Raw genomic sequence first — 14,063 nt, 5'->3', positions numbered from 1 at the left:
GTATTAAAAAGTCACAGGACTTTCATTTTAAATATCAGCTGACCAGCTTTGTAACATTTTCTATACACGTGCAATGTGTTTTCTGCAACATGTAGCAAATACAGAAAATATTTTTCTCAATTATTGTATTTCATAGTGGCTAGAGCTGGAATCTAGGAGAGAGAAAACCCTAGGTTTCATCCTCTGCCCTGTCACTTGCCAGCTAATATTGATCAATTCTCTGTGTTTCAGTTTACCAGTCTATAGTAAGGGAAGAATAATACATTGTAATCTGAGTTATCTGAAAGACCCATAGGACACCAAAATCTTCAAGTTCCTTTCTGCTCTTCCACAAAATATTATGTGCGGAATTGCTTTACCATATAAGCACTTCAGCCAGCTTTGCTTCCCTCACAGCCTCTGCTCTTCCTTGTCCCTGCACTTCCCCTGTTCAATTGTTTGGCCTTGGGCAAAGCCCGGTAAACCACTTCTATTACTTGAGCATCATTTTTCTGAAGGTCTGAAATCTGAAACAGGATACCAGGGGCATTCCAGGGGTGTTTGCATAGGGGAGGTTAGGATAACTAAGGGTACGCTGCACTCGTCTTTCTCATGGAGGTATTTTGAGACTTATTTCACATTGTTTGTAAAGCATTTTGAGACCTTATGCAAGTGAAAATAATTATTGTTGGTATTCCTCTTGCAATGATTCTAAGAATCATGCCACAGAGGAGCTGCAGAGCTGCTTGTCTTATAATATTGAGTACAATTTTTTCTGTCCCATGCCAGGTGATTACAGTGGATGGTTGTCCCCAGAGCACCCAAATGAGCTCAGAGCCAGCAGAAAGCTGTTTCTTGGGTGAAGACAAATACAACAAGAACTGGCTAACTGTATCTAATTTCAGTCAGCTAAGTATGTAACATTCTTCAGCTGATGAAGCTCAGAACTCTTGAATAAACCAGTAATAGTTCATGAGCCTAAAGTGTCACCAATCACTACCACCTAAGGAGGCAAATTATAGGGTCAGATTGTGAACACACACTGTACACACACTCATTCCTGCCACTCAAAGGGATGGGCAGACAGAAGCATGGAGTGGGTGGAGTCTGGGCTCCATCTTCCTCCAGTTTGCTGGCCACCACAGCTGAGCTGTTCCAGGAGATGGGGTAGTAACTTGCTATTGTTGTGGTACTGTAGCAGATTACTACTGCTCAGGAGTAAACAGGGATTAGGGAATGGAACTGTGTCTCTGTGAGGCATGATTCCTGGCCTGGGGAATTTCTGGAGTATCACAGCATCTCACTGTACAAGCGCAATCTAGCTGCTATTGGTAATTTTTGAAGAGGTTTATGGTCATAGGTATTACTATGATACTGTATGCATTGGTAGATTAGCTGGTTTTTGGTAATTTTCATCCATTTGATGTACCAACCTTCCATTTTCCATTTGCAGCATAATGGATAATCAGCCATACATTCTTAGATTACGCAGATGTCATTGCTCAGAATACATTCTTCATTGAGAAGTAAATTTATGTCACCTGTATTTGAGTGATAAGTTCTAAGTAATGCGTCCACTGTAGCTGTAGCCATGTTGGTCTCAGGATATTAGAGACAGAAGGTAAGTGAGGTAATAGCTTTAATTGGACCAACTTCTGTTGAGAGAGACAAGCTTCTGAGCTACACAGAGCTCTTCTTCAGGTCTGGGTCAAGTTCTAAGGAATGTCAAGTATCAGGGGGTAGCCGTGTTAGTCTGTATCTACAAAAACAACAAGGAGTCTGGTGGCACCTTAAAGACTAACAGATTTATTTGAGCATAAGCTTTCGTGAGTAAAAACCTCACATCTGAAGAAGTGAGGTGTTTACCCACGAAAGCTTATGCCCAAATAAATCTGTTAGTCTTTAAGGTGCCACCAGACTCCTTGTTGTTCTAAGGAATGACATTTTGGACTCTTGAAAGAGCTAGAGAATCACTGCTGTACCTTATTTTAAGAGTGAGATGCTCCCACAGATCACCTTATCTCCTGACTCTGTCTCTACACAGCTCTTAGATTACATTTTGCAGACCACCATGAAAAGCATCATGGAGCACTGATGCTCTACAGATCACAGGCCTGGGCTACATTGGAACCTGTAGGTTAACAGAAAGTGGGAACAATCTACCGTACTTCAGTTTTGTGAAATTCCATTGTTGCTTTTATATTGTTGGCTTCTAGAGTAATACGTCATACAGATATTTTATGGGTGTTTATTTTACAGTAATAATGCTTTTCATTTCAGTTTTAGAAATATATTTTCTCTGATTACTTTCTTGGTTAGGTTTGGAACGTCTCAGTTATATGCACCAGAAAATGAAAAATCAAGAAACTGATAGGCACTCTTTGCAAATCTGTGACTCTCTGAGGCAGTCTCAAGAGGTAAGACCTGAGGACATATCATGGGCCAAATCTTCATATAAATTATTGCAGCTTCCATAGAGCTACACTGATTTTCACCAGCTGAGCTTCTGTCTAATGAGACACATTTTGATGTGTGTGAAATTTCATTTCATGCTGGCAAGGCACATCTATGGTAGTAAATGAATACTTAACAGCTATTAACACTTAGCAACAATTAATAAAGTAGGATATTAAACTAGTGAATCATGAAATGGAAGTGTGTATGAAGACGATGGTCAGAAAGGTGAGCATTTATTAGTAATTCTCTAGGCCATTAAGCAAATACACAGTCTGATGTTGAATGTATGAGCAGAGGTGATTAGAGAACTAAGGCAACCTTTGGCAAGTTCATCATCTTAGCTCTTAGGTGACAATATTTATTTTATGCGAAGTGAGAGTTAAATATTTGTTCTAGTGCAAAGGTGTTTCCTACTGTATTTAGTGTGGTTTTTTTAATCTCTGGCTTTTAAAAATTATGATTTATCAGAACTGATTTGCAACCTTATATGACCGACTGGCTAAGCGGCAGTTCTGCAGAAAAGGACCTGGGGATTACAGTGGATGAGAAGCTGGATACAAGTCAGCAGTGTGCCCTTGTTGCCAAGAAGGCTAACGGCATATTGGGCTGTATTAGTGTAGGAGCATTGCCAGCAGATCAAGGGAAGTGATTATTCCCCTCTATTCGGCACTGGTGAGGCCACATCTAGAGTACTGCGTCCAGTTTTGGGTCCCCTACTACATAAAGGATGTGGACAAATTAGAGAGAGTCCCCCGGAAGGCAGTGAAAATGATCAGAGAGCTGGGGCACATGATTTATGAGGAGAGGCTGAGGGAACTGGGCTTGTTTAGTCTTCAGAAGAGAAGAATGAGGGGGAATTTGATAGCAGCCTTCAACTACCTGAAGGGGGGTTCCAAAGAAGATGGAGCTAGGCTGTTCTCAGTGGTGGCAATGAAAGTAGACTAGACAGTTGAACTTTTGTTTCTAGTCAGTTTCACTGTTTGACTCTCCTGTTTGACTTCCAAACACAACAGAGCAAGTTTAAATTTAAACAAAAGAATTTTATATTGAAGAAAAGAAATTATAGAAACATTTCTACTGATCCTAGATTCTGTAAAACATTAATTTTTGGATTAAGTCAATTTGACAATAAATCTTTAAAACAGGGCATAATATATTTTTAAGAAATGAGTTTTCCCTGAGTCAGTACTTCTCAGACCGATCTATGGATCAACATTGGTCCACAGGTCTTTCCTTATGCCTAACAAGATGAAACATTTTGTGAACAAACCAATGGATTGTGGGTGGGGAGGTGACCTGTTACCAGAGGAACTTTCATGCAAAAGGTAATCTCCTGGATTAAAACATGGGAGAACATCTGAGATAGTTAATTTTAAAACTAAATTTAAGGTAATAGTTAAAGATGAGTTTTATCTAGTTTGTCTTAAAAGCTTGTCTCTGATCTTTTTATTTGAATCCTGGTGCACTCTTTTTGGGGAAAGGAATTTGCCTTGGTCAGATTTTTCAGACGAATATTGACATATCTGAGTAATACATGAGGATATTCCAAAGTCAGATTGTCCTATAGGAGCATTTTCCCTGATGAAGCTGGAAGGTTTTGCACTATTAAAGGAACTAAGAACCTTAGACTGACCAAAATGAAATATATAAAATCTAAATATCATATTGACAAACTCCAAAGTTCTTAAAAAAACACCGTGCTTGGTGCGTCAAACTGTTAGATGTGTGATGTGTTTCCTTTGTGTCATGACCCATGCTCTTTCAGTTCTGTATGGTCCCTGGGAGGAAACCTCTTCAATTTGACAGCCCGCCTCAGGAGTCACACTCTGGGGCATTAAGCCTTGGGCTCTACCACCTCTTGGAACTGCACCTCTGAGCAGGAGCGCCGCCAGCTTTTTTGCCGCCCTAGGCGGCGGAAGGTCCCGCCCCCAAAATGCAGCCCCCGACAGAGGCGGTGGACGGTCCCGCCCCCGAAATACCGACAACGACCAGGGTGGCCGAAGATCCAGTCACCGCCCCCCAAATGTTAGTGCCCTAGGCGACTGCCTAGGTCGCCTAATGGGTTGCGCCGGCCCTGCCTCTGAGCCTTCAACATGCCTATATCTCTCTGTGAGCTCCCTCAGGGAGTCCATTCGCTCTGGAACCCCGGGGCCTCCACACCCTGACAGAGCAATGCAACTCCGATCTCTAGATTGCAGTCACTCTCAGCCAGTGTAAAAAAGAAGGGTTTATTGTACATCTGAACACAGCACAGAAAGTTCTCAGGGCCTCAAACATAGAAAATTTCAGCATTGTTCATCTGGGCCTGTCCAGTGTCCAGGTGGGCTCAGGCTGCTCTTTGTACCAATCCAGAAGTGACCTCTTTCCAGCCAACCACCCTATATCACCTTCCCCAAAAGCCCTTCCTTCGTCTTTTGTCTTCTTTCCCGGACAACCAGATCACCTGGACCTTCTCTCTTCCGTCCTTTGTTCTCCCAATGTCCAGAACCAGCTGGCTTCCAAGATGGGGTGGGCCTCCCGATCACCAGTTGCTAAGTTCCAGATCACCTGGAACCAGCTGCCTTCCAGATCACCTGGACCCTCTCTCTTCTGCCCTTTGTTCTCTCACTGGGCAAACCCAGCTGGCTTCCAAGATGGGGTGGGCCTCCCGATTACCAGTTGCTAAGTTCCACTGTTTCCAAGCCATTGTCTGGGGTCCAGGCAGCTAGGCGAGGTCTCACCTGGTCCTCTGCAACAACAAACACCCTCTCCCACCACCTCATTAAACATGCAGCATATAGGGAAAACTGAGACACAGTAAAAAGAACAGGAGTACTTGTGGCACCTTAGAGACTAACAAATTTATTTGAACATAAGCTTTCGTTAAGGTGTGACCAGTTGGGGGGATTTGCTTGCTAGTGTAACACTGTAGGACACATTTTAAAGAACTTATCCATGAAATATTTATATTTCATATATTTCATTTTTCTGCTATAAAGGGAAATTCCCTAATAGTTTTTAAACTGTAAAATCCTTCCACATACATTTAGAATTTTTCCACAATGCAGTCTGATATAACTGGATCACTTAAATTATTCTACTATCTACCTAAATGCATGGAGATTCTATGGAAAATTGTAACCAGACAATTTCATGTTCCAAATCAGTGTAGGCTTATTAGTGCTGTGAAACCCTTAGATTTCTGTGGGACCACTCATGGTAGTCAAATTAAGTACATGCATATGTGTTTGCAGGATTGGCAGCTTTATGAGTTGCTCTGATTATGTACGTAGGACAGTGATATATAGAATGCACCTGTAACATCATTTTTCTTCTTCTCAGGATTTGAGTAATAGCATGATTGGGACCACCAGGAAGAATAATCTGAGCAGGAATTCCTCGTATGTATTCCTTACTATTTTAAGATACTTGCCGCATACCTACAAAAGTAGACTCTATTGTAACCCAGTTCTGTAGATATTGCAGATTTCCATTTTAGTTCTATAGCACAATTAGCATGAGGAATTTGTGCATATGTAAAATGAAGGATTCAGGCAATAGACTTTTTTCAATAAAATAAAGGTTTATTGTTTAATTATAAAAGGTTATTAATTCCAATATAACTTCTAATTTTAGAAGGAACATCGATACTTTTATCTTTTTTTATCCCAGTATTATCTAATTTTCTCATGCAGTCACCACAGCATCTTAACTACTTATTCTAATCTTTTAGAGTATGAAAGGCAACATTTGCTGTTGCTGAACAAACTGTATATTTCTTTTTAAAATAACAAAAATCCTGAAAGGCTGTCATTCTCTGATTAAAATCCTTTGTATCAACTCTGCATTAGCAATAAGTCTGTCTGCATTTGCAAAATATTTGGCTTGCTTTCTATAAAGAGATTTTGGTGGTGGTTAAGCTTTGATCAAAGTGAAATAAAATCATACTGGCTTGAAAAGTGACTTCAGTTTTCCTGTTTATTTCTTCAAACCTCTTGGATGTTTTTTCAGCTTGCTTGATAATTGTCTTAATATTTGGGATACTTTCATGTGTGCTCCTCTCTCTCTCTCTCTGCCTCTGTCTCTCGAGTTCATCACTGCAGTATACATCCCCACTACTTAGTAACATCCCTGATAAAATAAATAAAAGGCACAAAGCAATTGCCACATTCCACGCGATTTCAACATGGGATGAGGAAAAATACTGTTCTTTTTAACAGTCCATTGTGGCATACTTGCAGGCAGTAGGCAACCTGCATACATGCTAAACTGAGAACTGAACTCACAGGGCCTGATTCTGCTGTCACTTACACTGGTCTGACTTCAGTAGAATTACTCTTGATTTACACCCGTGTGAGAGGAGAATCATGCCCATAATGTTTTGTCTTTTTACCCCCTCCCTCAAGCAAAAAGCTTCCATCCAGATGTCCTAATTTTATAGGGACAGTCCTGATATTTGAGGCTTTGTCTTCTATGGGTGCCTATTACCCTCCACCCCCTGTCCCGATTTTTCACACTTGCTCTCTGGTCACCCTAACTTGAAGCAACAGAGACTGTTAAATATCAGTAGCAGTAGGGTTTACAGTATAGCCTCCCTACAGATCAGCTAACAAAGTGCAAGGCAACTGCAAAAAATTGAGCAAGTCTGATTTCTTCCAGTAGAGGGCAGTGGGACACATACCAGCCAGTACATCAAAACGTAGGTTAAAATTAAAAAGCAAACAAACAATCCACCCACCCACCACTCATATCTGATTGAAGTGCTCTTTAAACAATATTGTTATTATCTAAACAAGACAGTGACCCAGAATTGTAAGCACAAATCAGAGAGGGGAAAATGCAGAGAAATACTGCTGTTCCTTAGTAACAAGTGATCAGCTTTATGTCAAAGCAAAAAACAACTTTATGCTAGTGGTTCTTGTGTTTTATGAAGGGAGTTTAAATCTTTGTGAGTTTGAATTCACATAGTTCAAATCCTTTCATGTCATTGCTTGTTTAATCACAGAAAAGTTTGAAGCATAATTTCCTATGCTTGATTCTAAAACAGGTTGAGAAGTTCAAACGGCATTGACAGTAAGTTTTTGATTGATTATTACTTGTCTTTAATTTTTATTTGTAAATCCTACTTTCACAATTCTGAGATACATAACCAGAGGAGAAGTGATTCCATTGTAAGCATGGAGGGTAAACAGGAAGAGGGTTAACAATAATTAATACCCAACAGAAAGAATAGTATCTTTACAGTTTACTACAAATAATGTGATAATGTTTCCCCCATGCACGGCTGGCTCCAGGCACCAGCCGAGCAAGCTGGTGCTTGGGGCGGCAGATTGAACGAGGCGGCATGGCCGCCTTTTTTTGTTGTTGTTGTTCCGCTCCGGCCGCCCTTTAAGGGGCGGTGGCGCGGAGGACGGGAGCGCCCTGCAGCAAGCCCGGCAGGGCAGTCCTTGTCCTTCCCTCCCCGCCGACCGGAGCGGAGCCCCCGCTGTAGCCCTGGCCACCCCCCTTCTCTCTCTCCCGCCCGCTCCCTTCCCCTCTCCCCCGCTAGCTGGTCCCCCTGCACCCGCGCTCCGGCCGCGCCGCAGGTTTTTTTTTTTTTTTTTGCTTTGCCGTTCTGGCCGCCCCGTTTTATTTTTTATTTTTTTTTTTTTTTGCTTGGGGCAGCCAAAAAGCCAGAGCCGGCCCTGCCCCATGCTAAAGGAAATGTCCATCGATTTTGCTCAGCCCAGCAATATAAAATATCTCACACTTTCCAGCAGGAATTAACTGTGCTGTACTTAAAAAGAGACAGATGAATTCTATCCTTTGGATTGCAAGAGCGTTCCGTTGGGTTAAATGGGAAGCTTGACATATATCTGAGGGTTAAGGCTAGCATAACATTTCTGATTACAATGAGTGTTTCTAAGCACAGTCATGGTTGCAGCCATCTCTCTGGTAAGTGGTATTGGGTTCAGTTCTACAATTCCTCTGCATGTGGAACTCTCATTGAAGGATCAGGTCCACTGTGGAATTGTCAGTGCAGGAGTTCAGTGTCAAAGATGGTAAATACGTTTTCAAGCTTCTTTGATATTCACTCAAGAATCTGAAGGATGACATTGTCCAACAAATGTAGAACTTTTGTATGTAGCCTTTTTTTGGTCAAGTTTATGTTCACAGTTGGTAGTACAATGGGTATTTGGGCTGAAGATGCTACAGTCACATATTAAAGAGACACCGTCAAGTTGAATTTTGTTGCAACTGATTATTTTTAAAAATGCAAGTTTCTCAAGGTTTTCAAGATATTTTGTGTCCTCCTACCATTACAAGAGAATTTTGGGTGGAATCAAGAATGGGGTGCCAGAACTTTTTGAAAGTGGATGGGCCTGGCCCATCCACTTTTCTCCATGGGCCCCGCCTCGCCTCTCCTCTCCCCTCCAAGGCCCTGCCCCCCAGCCAGGTTGGCAACTGGAGCCCGGTTGGGGAGCCTGGGCAGCTGTGGGCTGCCATGGACCCTCCACCTGCCCAGGGTGGGGGGCCGAGAGCAGCCCCTGGCCCGTGTCCTTGCCTAGCAGGCCCCCCGCCCAGGGCAGATGGAGGTTCCGCGGCTCCCCACTGCCTCCCTGGTGGCTCTTACCATGGCTGGGCTGTGGCAGCGGCTCCGAGGCCCCACCCCTGCAACTAAAGCTGGGTTGGGGTAAGAGCCGCCCAGGCAGCTGTGCGGAGCACGAACCCTCCACCTGCCCTGTGCAGCGGACTCGGGGGGTGGGGACATAGGCCGGGAACTGCTCTCGGCCCCCTCACCTTGTTCAGGTTGAGGGTCCACAGCTCCTCGGCCCGCTCTGGTTTCCGGCTTGGCCGGGGGTGGGGCCTTGGGAGGAAGGAGGGGGCAGAGGGCAGGGGTGGGGACACAGAGGGAGTGGGGGCCGGGGTCCCTGCCCCCCCACTTTTGGGAAGGCTCTGCCACCCCTGGTCAAGAACAACACCAAATATTTTGAATGCTCCCTCTCCTTCCTGTACTCACGCTTGCCTGCTGCGACTTCAGTTTCAGTTTCAACTCTGCTGCTGTTGGCAGAACTTGCTGAATGAACTTCAGCATCACAACAACTGTGGAAATGTGCTGTCAAATATACAAAGTAAAAAAATAAACAATTTTTGGCAAACTTCTTTCAATTATAATAATTGTACAAAAATTGTTTGTACAAAACAATAGTAGAAAAATTGTAGACAGAAATATGATTTTCAAGTTGATAGTGTCCCATCAGTGCAGTCAAGTAATTGTTTTTCTTAAAGTGTTTGTCCCTATGGGTATTCACTCTGGGCACTCAGGGTCTGTGCACCCAGAACAGAAATTTTTCAATAGCAGTATATGTGGGTCTGCTGCGATGTCAGCTTGTGCTGCAAAGCAAGGGCATAAGTGGCACCACACTGCGACCGCCTCTTCAGTTCCTCTTCTACTGCTCCTGGTCTGGGACTGAACTCTCCTCTGTAGCTTGTTCAAAACTCTATTCTTGTAAATAGTCTAGCTAGTTAGAAGTCTTAGTGTAGTTAGTTATTGGGGTTTGGGATGTTTCCTCCTATTATTCCCCCAAAGCCTGGGCATTTATCCCTAAGGTCTCAGGCTTCAAGCCTTGCCTTCCCTGCCCCCAAGTCTTTCTGGTGGGTGACCTGCAGGAGAACTGCCTCTACTGCCCAAGGGAATCACACATCACATTGAAGTGTGAGATCTGTCGCTCTTTTGTCCCATGCATTAGACAGTCTTAGGAGTTCAGACTCCACTGGCATGAAACGGTACTCGCCATGAGACCACAGTCAGATCATTCCTTGCCTCATTGGCCAGAGCTGCTGAGCAGTGCCCCATCAGTAGTGGTGGACTCCTCTACCAGGCCCAAAGACTCTGTGAAGCGGAAGCATGATGAGGCTAAGCAGAGGCACCCTCCTAAGAGGTGGGTCAAATCTGCATTCCACACCTCAGAGTCTGAGTGCTTGGAGCTCAAGGGTAATGCGACAGGCACCAATGGTATCAGGCACTTCCTGTGCTCCAGAACCAACCACCAAAGTGCACAAGGACTATAAAGAGTGCTCACCGTTTGCACTGGCAGTACTACCCCACATGGCCAAGTCTGCATTGACAGATTCCATACCAGAGACTCCAGCAAGTTTTCCTCCAGCCCTGCTCAAAGACCTGGCAATCTACACGTATCCTGGACAACCACACAGCTCAGGGTTCCTGGACGCCACAAGACTCCATGTGCCACATCAACCACCTCCAGCTATGAGCAGTACACAGAACATGTCAGCAATTCCTGCCTTTCATCCAATTCACTCATAAAAGTCAGGTCAAACAATATGACCATGGTTTACTATATAAAGAGGGGGAGCCAGGTCCACACCATGCTGCAGGGAGGTGGCACAGATATGAAATTGGTACTTCCACAGTCATATCACCCTCTTGGTAGTGCACCTACCATGGATAATCACAGAATCACAGAATATCAGGGTTGGAAGGGACCTCAGGAGGTCATCTAGTCCAACCCCCTGCTTAAAGCAGGGCCAATCCCCAGATGAGCCAGGGGTCCCAACTACTCCACTCCACACCAAGTAAGAGTGCACAGGAGTCCAGTGACCAAGCATAATGAACTCCCTAACATACAGCCTCATCAGGCATTTTCATGAGAGCCATGAATGGAAATACCACTCATCCATGGCACAACAGATTTGTCTTCAGTGGCAATTCCCACCTTGGGACCTCTTTGCCAACCCAGGCAAACAAGAATTTACTGTTCTTGCAACGCACAGGGATTCAGCTCCAGAGGGCATGCCGTCCTAATACAGTGGTCAGATCCACTGATGTATGCCTTTCCTCCCATCTCCCTCCTACCATGCATCCTCAGGAAAATCAAGGTGACAGTAATCTTAATAGCTCCCTGGTGGCCGAAGCAGTTTTGAGTTATAATGGCTCTCCAGGTGACCTCCCATCCATGCATTCACTTACAGACATCACCAAATCTACTGTCACAGAATGGGGGCAGAACCAATCATCCCAACCTTGCACATCTCCATCTGACAGCATGGCTTTTGGATGGGCAATGGGGTTAGAGAGATCCTGTTTGAAGAAGGTTGAGCCATCTTCCTCAATAGCAGGAAACCCTCCACAAGGATGTGTTACATAGCCAAATGGAAGCTCTTTTCCCTTTGGTACCATGAACATCATTTGTTCCCAGAAGAGATTGGAATTCCCGTTATCCTGGACTATCTTCTCTCCTTAAAATCTTTGGGCCTCTCACTGAGTTCACGCAGCCTTTAATGCTTTCCATCCCACAGTGGAAAAAAAATGTTAAATTTTTACCCATCCTACAACAATAATTTTTAAAAAAATGCATTATGGGAACATTCCCACTAGTGTCAAGGTCAGTGCTGGCTAGGAGTTTGAACCTGGTTCTCTGTACCTAAAGGAGCTCACTGTTTGAACCTTGGCCTCCTGCTTCCTATTACATTTATCAATGAAGGTAGCTCTCCTCAGGGTTATCACCTCAATCAGAAAGATAGGCAAACTTGGGGCCCTTATTACAGATCCACCTTATACCATCTTTCCCAAAGATAAAGTATCGCTGATCCTGGGCACATAGAGAGCATGTGCACCCATGGTGAATACAAAGAACTCCAGTTACTATAAGGTAAGTAAACTTCCTTTTTCACTGGAACAAAATGAACTAAAATAGATAATAGAAACATTTCTATTAGTCTTAGGTAATGTAAAAGCTTGTTTTATAAAGCATAGATTTGGGACCAAATTTGACCTGACAGTGTCTCTTTAAATTAATTTTGCCAATAAATTACTTGTTTATATTTTTACAGCATTTTAGATGTCATGGGTTAATGGACCTGTATTATTATAACTTCAATGTAATAGTACAGTTAATGGAATGCGTAATGACTGGGTATAGAGTTGCAAAAATCATGCCTTTGGGATTCTGTGAAGCATGATGGACAGCAAAGTGCTTTTAACATCCCAGAGGTGTAATTGGCTTAGAGAAACGACATGTCCTTGAGGTTAATATTGCTAGTCTCCCTTCATTTCCTTATATAAATAAGTCGGATGGTTATATTAAATTGATAACTGAAAACTGCCAACATACCATACATTATAACATACTTAACGTCAATTAGTGATTCCTCTCTTTAGAATGCTGAGCCAGTAATTCTGATTAATCTATTTCATGACAAACTTGAAGGGAATACATTCAAAATCATGCATTTATCTCTGCTACAATAATTAACATAATGATCCTTTTAAAATAATTTCAGAAATCTCAGTCTCCTTGAAAACACCTCAGGACCTGCAACATCATTATTCTGGTAAGCAGGAGGTACTTGAATGACAGCTGAGCAACTGCACCCATTGTTAAGCTATAGAAATTCTGGTCATATTTTTGATTCTCATGCATGCCTCAGTTTCCCTCCGTGCTTTGTACTAATATGAATTGAATATAAACGAAAGGGACAAGGTGTTGGACTCATGTAGCTATCTGATTGGAGATCAGAGTCACTAACAAACTGAATACAGCCTATGCATTGAATGGAGGATCCAGAAGAGACAATGGCAATCCTAATGTCTGGGATATTCTACACGTAGGGTATGTCTACACTGCAATGTAAGCCCAGGTTTCGCACTCAGGCTCAAGCCTAACCCCCTTCCATTTATCTACACATAAACTGTGCTAACTAAGGGATCGGACCCAGAGTCCCAGGATCCCATGTGAGTGAAGGGTCCAAGCCTGTGCCAAGATGGGACCCAGGGTTCAAGCCCTATTGCTTTGCAGTGTAGATGCAGCCCCACAGGACTCGTGCTCTGGGCATCCACTAAAAGCATTCCACAATCCCACAATTGGACTTGTTCTCTGGACAGTCAGGTTTGGTGGACAGTCAAGTTTTCCCACACTGCACAATGAACAAAGGGCTAGAGCAGCCACATTTTGGGAGGGCGATAGGAACCGTAGGATATGAGTGGTTGGACTCAAGTCCACATAATGCAGTGTAGATGCTGGAACCCAGGGTTCAGCAATTCCTATCCTGAGGTTACAAATGTGTGTAGACACTAACGTCCTAGGTTAACAAATCCAGAGTCTGCTAACTCAAGTTCTACTAACTCTGGGTTTACATTGCAGTGTAGACATGCCCTTAGGCACTAGTAGCCAAGAGCAGAGCAAAGGCCCTGGAGAACAGGGGAAAGGTGTCAAGTAGCTGTGTTAACAGATGAGCTCATAGGGTATGGCTAGTCAGCAACTAGACACCTGTGGCTGGCCCATGACAGCCGACTTGGGCTCGGGCTGCAGGGTTGTTTCATTGCTGTGTAACTTCATTCCGGGTTCAGGCTGGAGCCCGAGCTTTGGGACCCTCCCACCTCTCAGGCTCCTACAGCCTGGGCACCAGCCTGAGCCCAGAAGTCTACACAGCAATAAGACAGCCCTGCAGCCCAAGCACTGCGAACCTGAGTCGGCTGGCACAGGCCAGCCCTGGGTGTCAAGTTGCTGTGTAGACATACGCCTAGAGATACAGGCTTCTCACCTGGGTTGAAGACAAAGGGACAGAGAAAGGAAGCAGAAATGGTTCCTACAGCAGCATGGCTCAAGGGCTCACTGGATTTAGACTGTTTAGACTATGTCTTAACC

At 43.8% G+C, this 14,063-nt stretch overlaps 1 protein-coding gene across 1 annotated transcript in view; it reads left to right on the top strand.

Annotated features, from left to right (window-relative positions):
* The window catches only part of TRPM6 (transient receptor potential cation channel subfamily M member 6), a 111,089-nt gene that overhangs the window by 75,700 nt on the left and 21,326 nt on the right, over window positions 1-14,063 (top strand). Inside the window, exons 27-31 of the mRNA XM_065405909.1 lie at window positions 769-892; window positions 2,299-2,396; window positions 5,758-5,816; window positions 7,463-7,488; window positions 12,700-12,750. Of these exons, the coding sequence (XP_065261981.1) occupies window positions 769-892; window positions 2,299-2,396; window positions 5,758-5,816; window positions 7,463-7,488; window positions 12,700-12,750 (358 nt within the window). The remainder of the gene's footprint in view (window positions 1-768; window positions 893-2,298; window positions 2,397-5,757; window positions 5,817-7,462; window positions 7,489-12,699; window positions 12,751-14,063) is intronic.

The sequence above is a fragment of the Emys orbicularis genome, chromosome 6 (assembly GCF_028017835.1).
Source record: "Emys orbicularis isolate rEmyOrb1 chromosome 6, rEmyOrb1.hap1, whole genome shotgun sequence".
In the NCBI taxonomy this organism is placed as follows: Eukaryota; Metazoa; Chordata; order Testudines; family Emydidae; genus Emys; species Emys orbicularis.
Note: the sequence above shows the minus strand (reverse complement) of the source record. Positions and strands in the feature narration are given on the sequence as shown.